This window comes from Sinocyclocheilus anshuiensis, unplaced genomic scaffold, assembly GCF_001515605.1.
Source record: "Sinocyclocheilus anshuiensis isolate Anshui unplaced genomic scaffold, SAMN03320099.WGS_v1.1 scaffold100, whole genome shotgun sequence".
NCBI lineage: Eukaryota > Metazoa > Chordata > Actinopteri > Cypriniformes > Cyprinidae > Sinocyclocheilus > Sinocyclocheilus anshuiensis.
This window is the reverse complement of record NW_015555725.1, coordinates 407,156-424,750: the sequence shown is the minus strand read 5'-3', so window position 1 is coordinate 424,750 and position 17,595 is coordinate 407,156. Positions and strand designations below refer to the sequence as shown.

The window sequence follows — 17,595 nt, the reverse complement described above, 5'->3', positions numbered from 1 at the left end:
GGTCTTTTCACGATCGGATAGCTATCCGATCAGACAAAACGCATGAAGTGACCAGGTGTAAACAGCCCCTTACAAGCTGCAAAGTGCAGAAGAAGAGGAAACTAACAAGAATCTACTTTTTAAATTAAATTGTCAATTTGTTTTGCTTTGTTTTGTGAAATCAGAGGAAAATATATAAACAGAAATAGGGCAAACATAGTAATCAAGTAGTTTTCAAAAAGACTGAATAATATTGCTAATAACAAAAATATGTCTAAAAGCAGCAGAAACCAGGGCTTGATTATTTAAAAAAAAAAAATCAATTTATTTTATTATTGTCTGTTTTTACATAGTCAAATACCGAACAAGTCAAGTCAAGTCACCTTTATTTATATAGCGCTTTTAACACTCGGGAAATCAAAATAAAACTAGTGATAACAAGTCGCTCTGATTGTTTTTGTTGTAGAATACGATAGGGGATATATTCACACGTTATAGAAACGAAAATGATGGTGTATAAAATTGATTTTAAGATAAAAAAATTAGACGACAAAGAATTAACTTGACGGAGCTCAAACTCAAAACACACGGCAGCAGCAAACGAACAAATTTTCAGGGCTGAACAAAAGGGTGCTTGATAGATTTTTTTTATTAGCCTTGTAGCTGCTATATATCCATCCCATAATACCGATTTGTTTATGCAAATTTAAGTGAGTTTTCATAATCATAAAAAAGGTAAATTAAAATAAAATGATATGCTGAGAAAAATAAATAAATAAGTACATATATAAAATAAGATTGAATTTTTATATCTTTTTTTAGGTGAAATAGTCCTTAGATAATCAGTCAAATTAAAACGAGATTAAATTATGAAGATAATTGAAAAATAAGACTAAAGCTATTTATTGCAATAATAATTATATTAAATGCATATAATAATAGAGATAAAGGTCAGGGCAGATCTGTTTATGCAAATTTAAGTGAGTTTTCATAATCATAAAAAAGGTAAATTAAAATAAAATGATATGCTGAGAAAAATAAATAAATAAGTACATATATAAAATAAGATTGAATTTTTATATCTTTTTTTAGGTGAAATAGTCCTTAGATAATCAGTCAAATTAAAACGAGATTAAATTATGAAGATAATTGAAAAATAAGACTAAAGCTATTTATTGCAATAATAATTATATTAAATGCATATAATAATAGAGATAAAGGTCAGGGCAGATCTCTCTCTCTCTCTCTCTCTCTCTCTCTCTCTCTCTCTCTTTTGCACTGTTCTCATTCTCTGGTGATCTGCTTGATATCCTGCAAACAATGCCAAGAAAAATATTCACACCTTCCTTGTCACTTGGGTGTCTTTGTTAGTGAGACTGTGTGTGTGTGTGTGTGTGTGTGTGTGTGTGTAAATGTGCTTCCTAACCACTGGACAGCACACTTCACCCTTTAGATCTGTTTTGCCATTAACTTTGACTCAGGCACTGATGAAGACAGTCCCAGCGGGGGCCTTAAACTTGACCCTTTGGGTCATTTCAGAGTGTGAGAGTTTGGGCTTTGTGTGTGTGTGTGTACAGATTCTGTTGATTCTGCTCGTTCTCTCTTGCTGCCTGAAAGAGGACAGGTTGTTAGTTTAGAGGCTGTACAAAAAGAGCTGTCGCTGTTGAAAGATTTACAGAATGTGATAGGTTAAAGACAACTTAAGCACTATCGGCATCACTGTTGATTACTCATAAATTCGCTATGACTTGTCCTTCAGTTTGTAAAAACAAAAGGAAACACGTGTACAGTACATTATTCACTGTCATCATTTTCTAAGGCTTATGCTATTTCAAACCTACACGACTTTCTTCTGTAGAATACAAAAGGAGATGTTTGGTGGAATGTTCATGCTACTCTTTTTCATACAATAAATTTTGGCAGTAACCAGCATGACAAAAAAAACACAAATAAAGTACCATGAGGGTGACTAACTGGTGACAGAATTTTCAACTGTGCCTTTAAATTACTGCCTCAAAATACAGAGAACGTTTTTGACAGACGGTGAGTGGGCTTTGATGCCTGTTGACCCTGCCTGTGCTTTTTGGGTTTGCTTGTTTGATCCTCAGACAGTCCTCGTATGTGTGTGTGTATTTTTTTTTGGCTTTGTTTTGATCCTCTTGTTATATGCGGTGGCGTGTAAACAAGTGTGACATCCACTTGAAATCACAGAATGACAGAGTACACACATTACCCATTGTGTGTGTGTGATGAGATATGGGCGTGTTTCTTGGACAGGAAGTCAGTCCTCTTCTCTCTAAATGTCAGCGGTCACCCATCAGAGCCCAATAAAGAATGCAGATTAGGAGAGGGGGATGAAAAGAGAGGAGGAAAAACACTAGTCTAGCCAAAAACACTGAAAATAAGTGCCAGTGCCGGAGGCCACAGCGGTCAAGAGCAGCACAGAGGGGGCAGAGCAACTCCCACTGCGCAGGAGTGCATTAAATAAACCAGAATACACACAGAAACAAACAAACCTGCTGGCACACTGATTTATCTCTCTCTTTTCCCTCTGAAAACCTTTACATTGTATATATGCTAGTTTTTATTCCGCTCAGACAGAACAATGGTTATTTACAATTATTCATTTAGCAGACGCTTTTGTCCAAAATTACTTACAAATGAGGAATATCACAAGCAATTTGTCATGACAAATTATGGATCCATTTAGTTAATGCATTTTTGTAGTTACTTGCTGTAAATTGTATATAAGCAGGTCTAGTTGTACTGTATGTGTTTTGCTCCTATTATACACTACCGTTCAAAAGTTTGAGGTCAGTAAGATATTTGAATGTTTTTGAAAGAAACCTTCGGTGCTTGCTACGGTTTGATCAAAAATACAGTAAAACAGTAATATTGTGAAATGTTATTACAATTTAAAATACCTGTTTTTAATATATATATTTAAACAATACCGCCGCTCCCTATACGGAGAGTACGCAGTTTGCGTAGGGCACCAACTCCCGGGGGGGCACCAACTGCAGTTGCTCAAAAAGAAAAAGAAAAAGTGACGCGCCAAGCGCCATTCCCGCTTCCGCACTCGCACCTCATGTTTGCGGCTGAATGCAAATGATCATAAGTGATGGACAACTATGCCCGAGAAAAGACATCAGCAATCCGGCACCAAGAGAAGAAAAAAAAAAAAGTGAAAACGAAGCCCTTGCATCACTTTCAGCAGGCCCGTAGTCAGCTATGAGACCACCGAGGTCCGGACCTCAGTAAATTTTTCATGTTCAAAAATGTAATTTGTCCTCTGAATTACTAATTTGCTGTTAAACTTCTCATATGAATGTCTGCATGACATGTATAATTCAGTTTAGACAGTTTGGCTGTCAAAAACAGTAGCATTTAACACTAGTGCACAGATCTGTAGAACAAGTAGGTAGGTTACAGAATGAAATGAAATATGCAAACACTAGTCATGAAGAAGTCTATGCTATTTCATTCAGTAGGCCTATAGTAGTTAAATTTTTCACAAATCATGCTGTAAACATTCATAAGAGCACTAGACAAAGTTATCAGCTATAATAGCAATGGTTATTAATAAAAACTATAACAGTAATATGCATTGTTGCATGAATAATAAACAAAATTATCCACTCCTAACTGGAGCCATGCTTTCAGGTACATTCATAATCCTGTGAAATTTTTTTGGCTGTTGACGTTAATATTGTGTTTTAATGTCGGTAATAATTTCACCACCAGCAACGAATTTAATATTCTCTGAGTTTCCATGTTCCATTACGAAAATTAGCCATGGTTTTAACACGAATAAAACCAAAAACCATGGTTCTTGTAGCCATGGTAACCGCAAATTAACCATGGATTTGTTACTTCAAATAATAATTTACAAAGAAGTATTAAGATGATATTTTTTTGTGGTTATAAAAACAGACCTAAGCCAACAATAGCCTTTCTAGGGATGTTACAATATGAAAATTTCTTATCACGATTATAGTGACCAACATTATCACGGTTATCAGTATTATCACGGTATTGTTAACATGTGCTGGAGATGTTAAAAAAGTAACGACACATAAATAACTTCACCAAATTTTATATTTAAAAATCAACAAACAACAAATAAAATGACTTTTTGTTTGCATAAACACTAAAACAATAACATTACTAATGATGTTCGGATTTTAAATGACAACTTGACTGACAACAGTTTAATAGCATGTTGAAATATCTAATGTAAATGTTCAAATAAAGCTTTGAAAAAGTTTAATAAAAGGTAAACCTCACATTTCAGCCTTTAAATAAAGAAAATATATGTCAAAATGATAATTAATAAATGATTATATGTATTTGATCTGCTCCATAAAGAATTCTAGATAACTTATCTGTATTGTTTAAATGTGTAGAAGCCACATAAGCTTGTTTTTCATCAACTGGTCAAAATTGACAGCAGGGCATGCTAATTCGGTCCGTTTTTTGCCAGACAGAAACTGCACACAGGCTGAACGTACATATAAGTCTCTGTAAATCCACTCGCTGCCAGCAGGTGGCGCTGATGGAAAAGCTGAATTAGAGCTATTATATAAAAACAATGAGGCAATAATGATGCAATATGATTGGCTAATTAATAATTATATGGTTTCATTGAATAACACTGTTAAAATACATAATGTAATGCAAAATAAACAATTTATGTACATTAAATGTTATTACAAATGCCTGCAAAGGGAGCCAAAGGCCTGGTAATGCTGCTGCTACACTTGGGACAATCAAACCCTTGTAGGCTATTGAGCAAACATTTAATTCAAATATCCACTTAATCTTTAATTTTTGGCCACCTTTTTGTTATATATAGATGACACAGCCTCTATAATTTCTTCAACAAAAAACATGTGGACATCACAACCCTTACAAAAATTAACCATGGTTTTATCGTAGTAAAACTGCTTAATTTTCTTTTGCATGATTTCTGAATGCTTGAGACTATAAAATCAATCAGACAACTGTATTATTAAAATCATAGCCATAGGTAACTGTCTAGATTTGTAATTTGTAAATAATACAATTTATTTATTTACTTTTATATTTTATTAAAGTTCTATTTTGACCCCTATAGTAGTTTTTTTTTTTTTTTTTTTAGTAATATTTGAGGGAGGGGGGCACAACAATACAGTCCTGCTTAGGGCACCCATTTGACTAGCATGTAATTTAAATGTATTTAAATGTAATGTATTACTGTTACTGTAAAACGTATTATTCCAGTGACATGATCCTTCAGAAATCATTCTAATATTCTGATGTGTTGTGCTGCTTAATATTTTTTGTAGAAACTGTGATACATTTTGATTTTTTTTTTTTTTTTTTTCAAAATTCTTTGATGAATAGAAAGTTAAAAAGAACATTTATTCAAAACACATCTTTTGTAAAATAAATGTGAACATCTTTACTAGCACTTTTGATTAATTTAATATGTTTATTCTATATTCTTTGCTGAATACAATTATCTTTAAAAAAAATCTTATTGACCCCAAACTTTGGTAGTGGTAGTGTGTATGGAATAATATGTATTTGTTTGTTTTTGTTTATGTACATGGTTTATTATATTAAATACAGTGGCCCCCAACAAGAATTTAGAGAGTTTAGGCAGACTTAAAATGTATAAATGCTATTTGTTAGATACAATTTCAAACCAAGTGGTGTTTATTTTAACAAAAGATAGCACAAGCTAACTTTTTTGATTAAACAATGTTGCTAGGTTTTAAATAAAAAAACAAACAAAAAAAACATATATGTCTTAACTGTAGTTAATGTGATATCCTACACCTGTGTGAACTGTCTTCATACCACCACTAAAAATCACACTGAGACCAGTTAGTTAAAAGTTAGTTCTAAGAAAATCATTAGCATCATTTGTTTGCAGATGCCACTTGATTTGATTTGATATAAAATGAAATACATTTTTAGTGTATGAGTATTTGGGCTTAAGTGCCCAAATGCTTTTTGGGGTGACTTGTATCTCAAACATTTAAAAGAACAAAGTTCATGCTTATAGTTAAAAAACAACTCCAAAACTCACTCATTTGTAGTGTGAAAGGTCATTTTGTAATCTCTCTGAAGGTGACTGCTCTGGTTTGACTGTGGTTTCCTGCAGCGTTGGACTGGACAGAACAGAGCTGTTGATCAGTTAATCACACTCACTGATTAGAGGCGATGCAGGACTACCTGGTTTCCAAGGTGATGATTGACAGGTCATATTGAAGGCAAGCGGGAAGGTATTATGGAGTGAAAAGGAGGATGGGGTGCATCATGGGAAGTTTAGCTGACAAGGCAGGTCAGCATGACAGTGCGCGTGTTAGAGAAGAGAAAATGCATGCGGGAATGACAGTGGAAGTGTGACAGCTCCGTTTCCTCCTTCATGCTCGGCCGCCTGTGATTCGGCCCCGGCCTGTCGCGCTGCGCTGCTGATTGTTTGATGGCTGTCGAATGCTTTACCCACCTGAGTGTGTGCATATCTGAAAACTGTGTTCATCTCTCACAGAGAAACAGAGAGAGAGAGAGTGAACTGTTACTGCTGTGATACCTTATCCATGAATCCATGTAATACTCCTCACTGTTTCTGTCCCTCTCTGTCTGTCTGTCTGTCTTGTCTATCTATCTATCTATCTATCTATCTATCTATGTCTGTCTGTCTGTCTGTCTATATGGCTATCTATCTATGTCTATATGTCTATCTATATATCTATGTCTATCTATCACCTATCTGTCTGTCTATATTTTTTGTCTGTCTTTCTGTCTGTTTTTCAATTAAACTATCCATTCACTGCATGCCATAAACTGTCTGTCTGTCTTTCTTAAACTGTCCATCCACTGCCTGTCTATCTATTTATCTGTCTGTTTATCAGTGGTAAGAGAGTGATATTTGAGGTTGACAAGTTTTTCTAGATTAAACTTTTGAAATGTTTATTTGATGATTTTTTTCATCTCATAGTCATACATTCTCACCTAATTTGTGTGTACTCACGCTGCCTGTATATGTGTGTCAGCATTTGTGTTTATGTGCGTGATTTAACGAAAGACCCGGACAAAACCTTGGCTGCATTTCAATGCCATTAGCAGTGAGTGGGCGTTACAAAGGGAGGGAGAGGACATCTGATTTAGGGCTATTCAAGCTGTCACACACAGACACACTCTTACAGTAGATCTGTCCTTTTGATACAGAAAAGAGCTCACTGCTGATTTACTGGCCTTGGTGAGTTTCCAAACTCTTCAGCACTGAGGCCGTAATAAAACTTCTTCAGCTGCCGGTGCTGGACACCGGCTCACCAGTAGCTCTCAAACACTTTTTCAGGGAGATAAGTGCTTCTCTTACATGAATCACTAATGCAGTTCAAGTGCTCTTCATGTATATTTTGGAGCCGTGGCGTAGTGTTTAGTGCAGGTGCTGCTTATATGGTGAGCTACTGTGAATGCCATTTTGTAAACTTATTTGTAATGTTTGAGCGTTGTAACCAATCACAGACTTGTGAATGCGGTGATGAATCAAAGGCATTTAAATGAGTCTATTGACCTATTGTGGTGACACACAAAGTGCTTGATTGCTTAAGAAATGTAATTTCTTGATGCAATTGGCATAATTTGGAATTATTTTGAATTTGGTTGATGTTGCACTGCTCGCTTACAATACAGACTGTGTAAGACCCAGCAAACACTGGAAACAAGACACAACAAAAATAGAACACTCCCATTAAAATCAACAAAGCGTAGACACAGTGTAAATAAGAGATTTATCGTGCAGTGTAGACAGTGTTTGTTATAATGGGAGCATTTGCAAGAGTCTGTTTGTGGACAGTCAGTGAGCTTGCCCTGAACTTACAGTCATGTGAAACAGCGTAAACTCGCAGTGACAGCTTTAGCGATTATAATGGGATGGGAGCATTCTAGTATTGTCACATTGCTCGCTTTCTGTGTATAATTTATTCAAAATCAGCTTGTTATGGTGTGTAGCATACATAAAGAATATGGCATGCAGTTGCCTCACACAAAATAAGTAGCGTATATGTTAAGTGCAATCAGTGGTCACCATTGAGCCCAGATTCTTATATGGGTGACAAGGTTTGAATCTGGTCGGTCTCTCTCTTTATCATCTTTTAAACATCTTTATCACTAAAAAACCTTGAATATAATAAAAAGCTTTGAATAAGCTCTACACACATCTGCGCTGTTCTAATAAATAACTGAATTTTCTGGAGTTTGTCAGAATTTTGAACAACAGATCATGTTACTTATTGATTTAAAATGAGTGTTTGTCTTGTTCAGTGGCCTTTCCTGTCTGTCTGCTAGGATGGATTACAACGCGAACAAACAGTGGAGAGGTGAAATCCAACCACTACAGAAGTAAAGCTGATATAGATAGTGCTTGAATGTGTGCCAGTGACACAATGTGAAGAGATAAAGGAATGAGTGATTATTTAGCATTAACATTGCCTACTGAGTACCTTACAGTAACTTTCACTTCATGAAATCATTTCCTTATTTTTCTCTTGTTCATTCATTCACTTGTTTCCAGTAAAATATCTCAACATCTTTAAAACAAGATACATTTACTTGAGAAGCAAAACTGCCTAAATTGTTTTTTTTTCCCATATAAAACATATTCATCCTAAATCTTTTTATTTATTTTACCTCGCTGGCATTTTTTCTTATTTTAAGCATAAATCTAGTGACATTTAGTTCATGCTTAAAACAGGAAAAAAATTAAACATGATCTAACATGATTTTACTTCTGTTCAATTACATTTATTTTGTTAAAATGATGTTATAGATACAATTTACTAGAAAACAAGATAAAAAAATACTGATTAAGATTATAAGGATTTTTTTTACTTTGTACATTACTTATGGCATTTTTGTCTCTTGCATTTTAGGTCACATAAGTTCATTCTCATTAATGTAATTTTGAAGCTCTCACACTTTATTTGTCATATATTTCTGTTCAAAAGTTTGGGGTCGGTAAGGTTTTTTTAATGTTTTAAATGCTTCTCATGCTCACAAAGGCAATATTTATTTGATCAAAAATGCTGTAAAAACAGTAATTTTGTTAAATATTATTACAGTTTAATAAATTAATATATGTGTAATATATTCCTGTCATGGTTGACTTTTCAGCAGCCATTTTTTCCAGGCTTCCAGTGTCACGCGATCCTTCAGAAATCATTTTAATGTTATGATTTGCTGCTCAAAAAACATTTCTTATCATTGTCAATGTTGAAAAAGATTGTGCTGCTTGATATGTTTGCTGAAACTGCTATTTTTTTAAGGATACTTTGATGTAGTGCTGGGCGGAAAGCAACCCATACTATGCATTTTAATCCATGATTAAGTTACATCCCAGCTGTTTCTGAAAGCCATTTCTGCAATGTTTCCTGAAAATGTCTTTTTTTTAATGTTTTAAAAACGTTTCACATAACATAAGGTAGTGCTGGGCGGTATACCGGTTCATACGGAATACCGGTGTTTATTTTTGTTATGATATGAATTTTTAAAATACCGCAATACGTACAAAATTTAAGTATGTCGCTTAAACAACGTTCGGAACACGACACTGTTTGAAAGGGGTCCCTTTTCACTGGTGCACTGTGGTGAGGGAACAGCTGTATGTGTTACTAAGTGTGAAAGTTCCGAAACTGAAGCTGTAGAACTAATAGAACGTGATGACACAGAAGAACTCATCCACAATATCCACATTGACTGCCACAAATATCCACCGCCCCCTGCCATCAGCTCCCGCGTCTTACACACACGAGCGCGACTTTAGCACTTTAGCAACTTTCAGACCCTTTTAGCGGATTTTTTTCATAGAATATTCATACTGACAAACCTAGCGACTTTTTGGGATAAACCTTAGCTATGGTTTAGTTGGAAGATTTCGCCAGTGCTGTCCCGCGAACGCGAGGTCTGACTTTCCCGGAGAAGTGTCACCTCTCTCGGCGTCTGTTCTGTGCAGTGAGCGGCAGAGAAGCAGCGCATTCAGTTGGCCGCCCCGCAGCCGACTCGTCAATAAATGAGTACAAAACAGCGTTTCCTAGCACCTGTCGCTTACTGATTGTTTGGAATTATAAATATGAGCGTAGTTCGTCTGTTAATATTACATGCACTTTTTTGTTTGTTGTTTTTTTTAGTTTGTTACTCAGACGCGGGCAGTGTGCTGCATGAGACAAACAAGTAATATAGCCAAAACAACCGCATAGCCACTCTTTAGTGTAGTAGATACATGTTGATTTTATCAGACGATGCCGCGATTATAAATGAGAGTGACTCCTGGTTAACATGTATGAAAAGGGGTCGTGTTTAGTCACTATTTAGTGTGGTATTTTTTGACAATGTTCACTCATCATGACAGTAAAATAGGGCATTCTAAGTCAATATACTACAGTATTTCCTCTCTCAATCAGTAGAAAATATGGTTAACACCCGGTCATGCATGAAAAAAAAATACCGTCATGTACCGTGAAACCGGTATAATTTTGAAAAATACCGTGATATACATTTTTGGTCATACCGCCCAGCACTACTTTGATATATAGAAAGCTTTAACAGAACAGCATTTCTGTGCAATAGAAATCTTTTGTTGTATAATGAATGTCTTTACTTTTTATCAATGTAATTTGTTCTTGGTGAATAAAATGATTAATTAAAAAAAAAAAAATCACACTGACCCCAAACTTTTGAATGATAGTATATTTCTCAATTTTTCTCATTTGTTATAATTTCTCATTATTTACTGTAGACATTACATCTTACAACTGCGATTTTAGGGGTCTCAAAGGATGCCACGTATAACCGTAATCCATCTTTGTAGTTTATTGCAGGTCTGTGATTGGTGGAGATGGAGCTGTCCTCTGCAAAAACATGAAACTTCGACAAATCATTCAGCGATCCACCTTGCCTCAGCAAATATAAAGCCGTTGCCTCTTGAAATATATTTCCTTTGTCAACACATCCATCTGAATATACTTACACTCTCAAAGTTAATAGGCTTGATTGTAATTTAATGAAACTTCTTTTGTTTTCCAGTTCAAAATGAGCCCTGTATATGAACCCTCTTAAGCAGTCAGTGGGCTTATTGTGGAGTGAATACGCTTTACGAGACTGCATTCAAATTCACTATGATCTAAATACATCTCTACGAGGAAATGACAGTGTCGAAAGGGGCATTGTGGACAGAGGGAGAATGAAGGTGAGAGAGGAAAAAGAAAGATCGCTAGCATGACATTTCTGCCTCTTTTGGGCTCTGTAGCGTGTGAAGACTCTCTTGGCCCTGTTGGTTATGCCATACACACTCACACACACTTGTATGCTATTGTGTGGTGTGTATGATAAGGCATTGTAGCCGAGTGGACCTCTGCATGGTTTAGCATCAGACCGCTGTGCTCCACCCATCTGTCACCGCGGTTACCGTCTGCTACCTACTGGAACGCCACGGCAACCGTGAATCTCCTGACACATTCCGCTGCCTCCCTCTCTTTCTCTCGCTCTCTTTCATGCACGCTGTTTTTTTTACCCTCTCGTTCTTTGTCCCATGACAGCTTTAGTTCTGGATGGTAGCCAGCGGTCAGTAACGAGGATATGACATTGTTCTTCTTCCAGTCTCTCACACACACACACACACACTCTCTCTTTTTGAATGCTGACTCTAACCTGCCTTGCTTGTGCATGGTAAAATAGCAATTAGGTCACTGTCTGGCACTATATTTAGCTCACCAAACTTCCATGAAGTGATTGTTCCTCAGTGCTGGGCTGAACTTGAGCCTGAGCCAAGACAAAGGCGGGTCTGAACGATCATTGCTGCATGGGAACAAGGCAACATAGGTGTACATTCAGACACTTGTATATTAGACGGCTATTGTAAATGCTTCTATTATGCTTCTATAAATGCTTCTATTTTGCATTTTTTTCTTATTTACTGCAAATATTTCCGTTACAGATTATTATATGCAGATAAAATGTTGAATGTGAAGATGAACTCAACAATTAACAAAAACTTCTGGATTTTTCTGTATTCGGTATTTTGTCCTTCTTGCTTGAATGGCAGAAGCAATCAGTAACCTAAAATATTTATTTTTATTTTTTCCCTTTTTTATTTTTTTAAGATCATAGCCCTACAATTTTGTTTATTTACAATTTTAAATTAAATTTTGAATCTAAGATTTTAAATGTGGTCTCATTCCAGTGTATAACCAAGGGTTTCTACGGGTCGGAAAAAAAAGTCTTAAATCAGAGCTGAAATTAGATGAATAAATTCATGGCATTAAATATAGCATGCACTGCAAAAAAAAAAAAAAAACTTCAAATACAAATATGAAGAACAAACACCTGTCAGTGGGGAATGAAAACTTGTTTTTACTTAGAATTAAATGAAGCTTTTTTGTTTTTGTTTTTGTAAGACGACTAAAAAAAATAATGGTTGTATAGTTGTATTTTCAAACTTTGGAGCATTGTTAATAAAGCACATCTATATATTAATGTATTATGCTCCGTTCAATTTATTCCTTATTTATTTCTATATGTCTTTTTTTTATTTACTTGGCCTTAAAATTCTTAAATTTACATTAATAAAACCTGCAGAAACCCTGCTATCGCTGTGTCCGAATATGCCTACTCTTACTCTATACAGTAGGACAGTGACAACATGGCAGCTGTAGTACTTTGGAATTTCATCCATACTACCTATATTCATACTGATAGAACATATTGTTTTTAACAGTTGCAAAGTTTCAAACCAAATGTAGTAACTACTAGACAGTATGTGATTTCAGATGCAACTTATGTGTATAGGATAACAAGCAATTGTGGTATTTTTTTTAAGAAAATGACAGATCGTTTCGCTAGATAAGACCCTTATTCCTTGGCTGGGATCGTGTAGAGCCCTTTGAAGCTGCATTGAAACTGCAATTTGGACCTTCAGCCCATTGGCCACCATTGAAGTCCACTATATGGAGAAAAATCCTGGAAAGTTTCCCTCAAAATCCTTAATTTCTTTGTGACTGAAGAAAGAAAGACATGAACATCTTGATGACATGGGGGTGAGTAAATTATCAGGAAATTTTTATACTTTAAGTGAACTGATCCTTTAAAACCTGCCCCCTTTTATTAATTTTTTTACAATCAACTGCAAGTTCACATTTAAATCTGCCTCCATCTAATCAATAACCAGTGGATAGAACCAAGTCCCCGTCCTACATTTTTTTCCCTTTTTGATAATATGTTTCACAATATGTTTTCACAGAAGAAAAGATCTGTCACTGCTTCCATTACAACTTTAATCTCTTCAAGAAGAATGTAATGTAAATATGCACCCTGTTTTACAATTGTCCTAACTCTGGAAAATACTTAAATCCAGTGATAGATTAATTAGAGGCGACGTGACAACTGAAAGCCCTTGGCTTGCTCTTCCCGGACACCTGAAGAGGAACTCTCTCAAGCGATGTTCTGAAGTACACGTTTACCTGAGTGAACCCATCACGGGTGACAAACGGCTCTTTAAGTCTGGCTGACAGCACTTCTCCGTTCCCTCTGCTTCTGTCCAGCACTCTTAAAAACTCGACTTTCTCAACAAAGGTTAAACAACAGGCAAGTGATGTATGGGTGTGAGTCTGACTCTCAGCTGCTCTCGGTTTCTGACCTATGATAAGATAAACACTCCTGCCTTTTCAGCATCTGTGGTGGCCACGAACCCTGAACCGATCGATGATGGCTAATTAATACAGCTGGGGACAATGAGACTCCTCTTTTCTCTCTTCTTCCCTCTGCTTACATTAATTATGGCTGAGAGAGAGAGACTGAAAAATCCTGACTGAAGGTTTTGACTCCGATGCCCTGGTGCCTGTGCTTTCTCCCCGTATGCCTCCAAAGTTACTTTAAGTAAAGATAATTGCTCAATTGCATTAGGGTTTCTGAGGGGGTGAGAATATACATGTGATCACATGCGCTTAAAAACTCAAATATGCATGGCTAATTACATTTACAAGGGTTATGTTATAGGTCACTGGTTTCGGAAGAGCTGTATTCACTGTTTGCTCTTTGGGCAGTTGTTTATAGTAATATATTTCACTACACTCTTCTCTTAAAGGAACATTTCATGAAAAATTAAAGTTCTGTCATCATTTACATCATTACCATCTTGTCACTGTATGACTTTCTTTTAAAGTATTATAAAAGTAATGCACTAAATCCATCAAGTCATCTGAGGCAAAATGATTGCTTTTTGTGAGAAGAATACCAAATTTAAGGTGTTATTCTTTGAAAAATTTGACATCCGTTCTCTTTGAGGTATCACTGTAAAAATTATTTTTCAAAGTTGTAAATTAATATTACTGGAGTACATTTTACAATAATTTTTGTCTTTCTACTTCAAAATTTCACATTTAATTCAATGTTTTACTTGTTATTTCTTTGTAATTAATTGTGGAATTTACTAGCAATTTCTAAGCAGTGTTGTTTTAGCATCACTGAGATACTATTATAGGTTTTGTTCATATTTTAATACATTTTTTTTATTATTATAATTTCTACTTCATGTTAATTTTATTTTTAGTAATTCTGGTGTGTTTTTGTCATTTTTATACATTTTTTGTTGTTTATATATTTTTATATTTATCGTTTTTATAATTTTATATATATTTTATATTTATTTTATAGTTTTTAGTTACATTTTAGTACATCAAGTTAAACTAAATGAAAATAAGAAATGTTGGTACCTGCATGCCTTGTAGCTGATTATGACTTCTGGTTTTAATATGAAGAAGCACAAATGAGATTTGAGAGCTACAAAACATTCAACTTCTTTAATATGAAGAAGCACAAATGAGATTTGAGAGCTACAAAACATTCAACTTCTTTAATATGAAGAAGCACAAATGAGATTTGAGAGCTACAAAACATTCAACTTCTTTAATATGAAGAAGCACAAATGAGATTTGAGAGCTACAAAACATTCAATACATCTCCTCCTTTAGTGTTTTCGTGTTTCATGGACGAAAAAAAGGTTCATACAGTTTCAAGCATGACATTGAGTCAGACTTTTCATTTTTGAGTGAAATATGCCTTTAAAAGAAATTCAGAATTCCCATAACGCTTCACTCCTTTGCCATACGCTCTTTTGCCCTGCTTATTATCCAGCCGTTTATCATGCTTAACAACTTTCCTTGAATGCAGAATAACTTTGCTGTCCTCTCTACTTCTCATCTGCTTCTACATAACTAATCCTCTTAACGCCTCTGAAAGTCCTGTTCAGCGCATTTGTGTTTGCGTATAATTGTGCGAGGCCGCGTGTGTATGCGGTTTGCTTGTCTGCGGCTCATTGTTGGGCGCAGCTGAGTGTTTGGGCAAGATCCCTGTCTATCTCTGACTCTGAGTGAATAATGACAAAACGCTCGTGCTATTCAGAGAAATGACATTGCGCTTCCAGAAGAGACAGAGAGGGACTGTGACTGATTCTTTTTTCCTTGCTCTCGTTCTCCATAACATTATTTATCTCTCGTTTTCTGACTGGCCGCCCCCTCCCTCTCTCCCCGCTCCCCGTAGACGTATGCCATCTCTGCAATAAAGTATTGTCTGTTGGTTTATTGATTCATTTACTGCTTCTAGAACATTCTTTTTGAAGGAGGAAGGGGTCAGACAGCAGCACATCCATCAAGCGGCCGATTGGGCGAGTGTAATTGAACTCATTTCGGGGGTGTCATAACAAGGATGGAGGGGGAAGGCGGTTATTTGGCCCCTGTTGATCTGAGGTCAAAGGTCAACTCGGAGCATTTAGAGAGGTTGGGATCTAGCTGTGCACATTCATTCAGAAGAAAAAGACGAGGAAGGAATCAGGGAGGGTTTCCTGTCATTCAGGGAAATGGACTTTGCTGTTTCATATCAGTCTTGAAGCTTGAAGCTTAGTGTGTGTGTATGAGTGCATCACAGAGCAAGACTTTTAACTCGCGGCATAAAGTTTGCTCCACTTTGTAGTGTACTCCGCAAAAGACCTGACCACTTAGATGGGAAGAGACTGTCTGATCATCATGTATCTTGACTAAACACAGATTACTTTGCTTTATGTATTGTTTAGGGATGTGTAGTCTTTGATCAGAAGTAATAAATACAGAATATTCCACAGGCATAAAATAAAGCCATGGTTGGGAATATCTTGTTTACTTGCTGCTAAGTGCCATAGATAAAACTTGTGAATATCTTGGATCAATATCTTGTTAACATGACTTTGTTTCCTGGCATTCTGGTAAAAACCTGTGCATGCTAACCCGTAGAATGACAGTCTGATGCAAATTTCACAAAAAAATACCAAGAGCTTGGCTGAAATCACCAGTTCCATGTGTTATGGATCTCAGGTTTTGTAATACATGCCCGTAACAGTCTGTGCTTGCCATTTGAGACAGAAACTGCTTGGTTACATGATTCTACAGTGCTTTAGTGCTTTTTATCTCTTGTTCTCCATTTCTGACACTCGCACTAATGCACAGACCCCAAGTAATTCATTAATTGTATTAAGATGCAGTGTCTTCTGGCTGTTACTATTGTTTCCCACAGTAAACCTTCTTCAATGGGTTTTTGTTGCTCTAATTTTCATCTGCAGATCAGTCCCTTGAGTTTATTCTCTGGATGTGATTACAGAGAGGAAACCCTTCAAATTGTTAATATCTTTTGAGATATTTTATTTGCATTAAACACAAGCCGTTCCAGTGAAACTCACACAGTAATCACAGTAATTAGAATCTATACATGATGAGGATTCCAATTATTCATCACCTAAATTGATTTGTTAAAAGTTATTCAGGAATCTGATTGAAATTTTGTGTGTTAAATGTTTTAAATGCTGAGCATTTTGTGTTACTCAATTAAATATTGCATGTAATTTTTACTTTTTCATGACTTTTTACATGACATTTTCTTTTTTTTTATTAGTTTGTTTTTAATTTTTTTCATTTGAATTAAGCAAACCCTAAATTATTCATTGTCACACATACACACACTTTAATAAAAATGCAACATTTTCATATTTTTAAATATTTTATTTTACATATTATTTTTACTTATCATTACCACTCACCTGTGAAAAAGAGCATATCTTGAAAGGCTTCTTTCTTCTTTCTGTTCTAAGGGCTTTTTAAAATCATCACATAATCACTTAATTTTTTATATTAAATTATGTGTTCTCAACTTTTGTAGGAGGCCAAAGGCAATACTTCCCCCTGCTGTCCTGGAGGATGTGTGAATAGCCATCAAAACACAGTATAAAGTCTGGCTCTCGGCAGCAGTTGCACTAAAGCCCTTGATCTTCCTTGATCTAAGAGTGTCTCTCTCTCCCTCTCATCCGACATCTGTCTTTCTCTTTTTCTCAACAGACTTGATGGTTCCTTCTATGAGATCATGTGGGTGGACTTTGAGATTGACAATTTCATCAACCTGCGGTCATCGCAGTCCATCCGCTGGCAGATAGAGTATCCCTCTACCGGAGCGTCTGCTGAAGTCATCTCCACCATCTATATTAGCCAGAGAGACCTACAGGGTATCGTACCCATTGCTGAGGTGAGAGCACACCGTTCACACAGCCTCAAC

The 17,595-nt window shown here is 35.8% G+C and overlaps 1 protein-coding gene across 1 annotated transcript in view; it reads left to right on the top strand.

The window, feature by feature from the left end:
* LOC107672621 (transmembrane protein 132C-like) overlaps positions 1-17,595 on the top strand; it is a 301,164-nt gene that overhangs the window by 230,593 nt on the left and 52,976 nt on the right. The window contains exon 4 of the mRNA XM_016465893.1: positions 17,382-17,565. Within this exon, the coding sequence (XP_016321379.1) occupies positions 17,382-17,565 (184 nt within the window). The remainder of the gene's footprint in view (positions 1-17,381; positions 17,566-17,595) is intronic.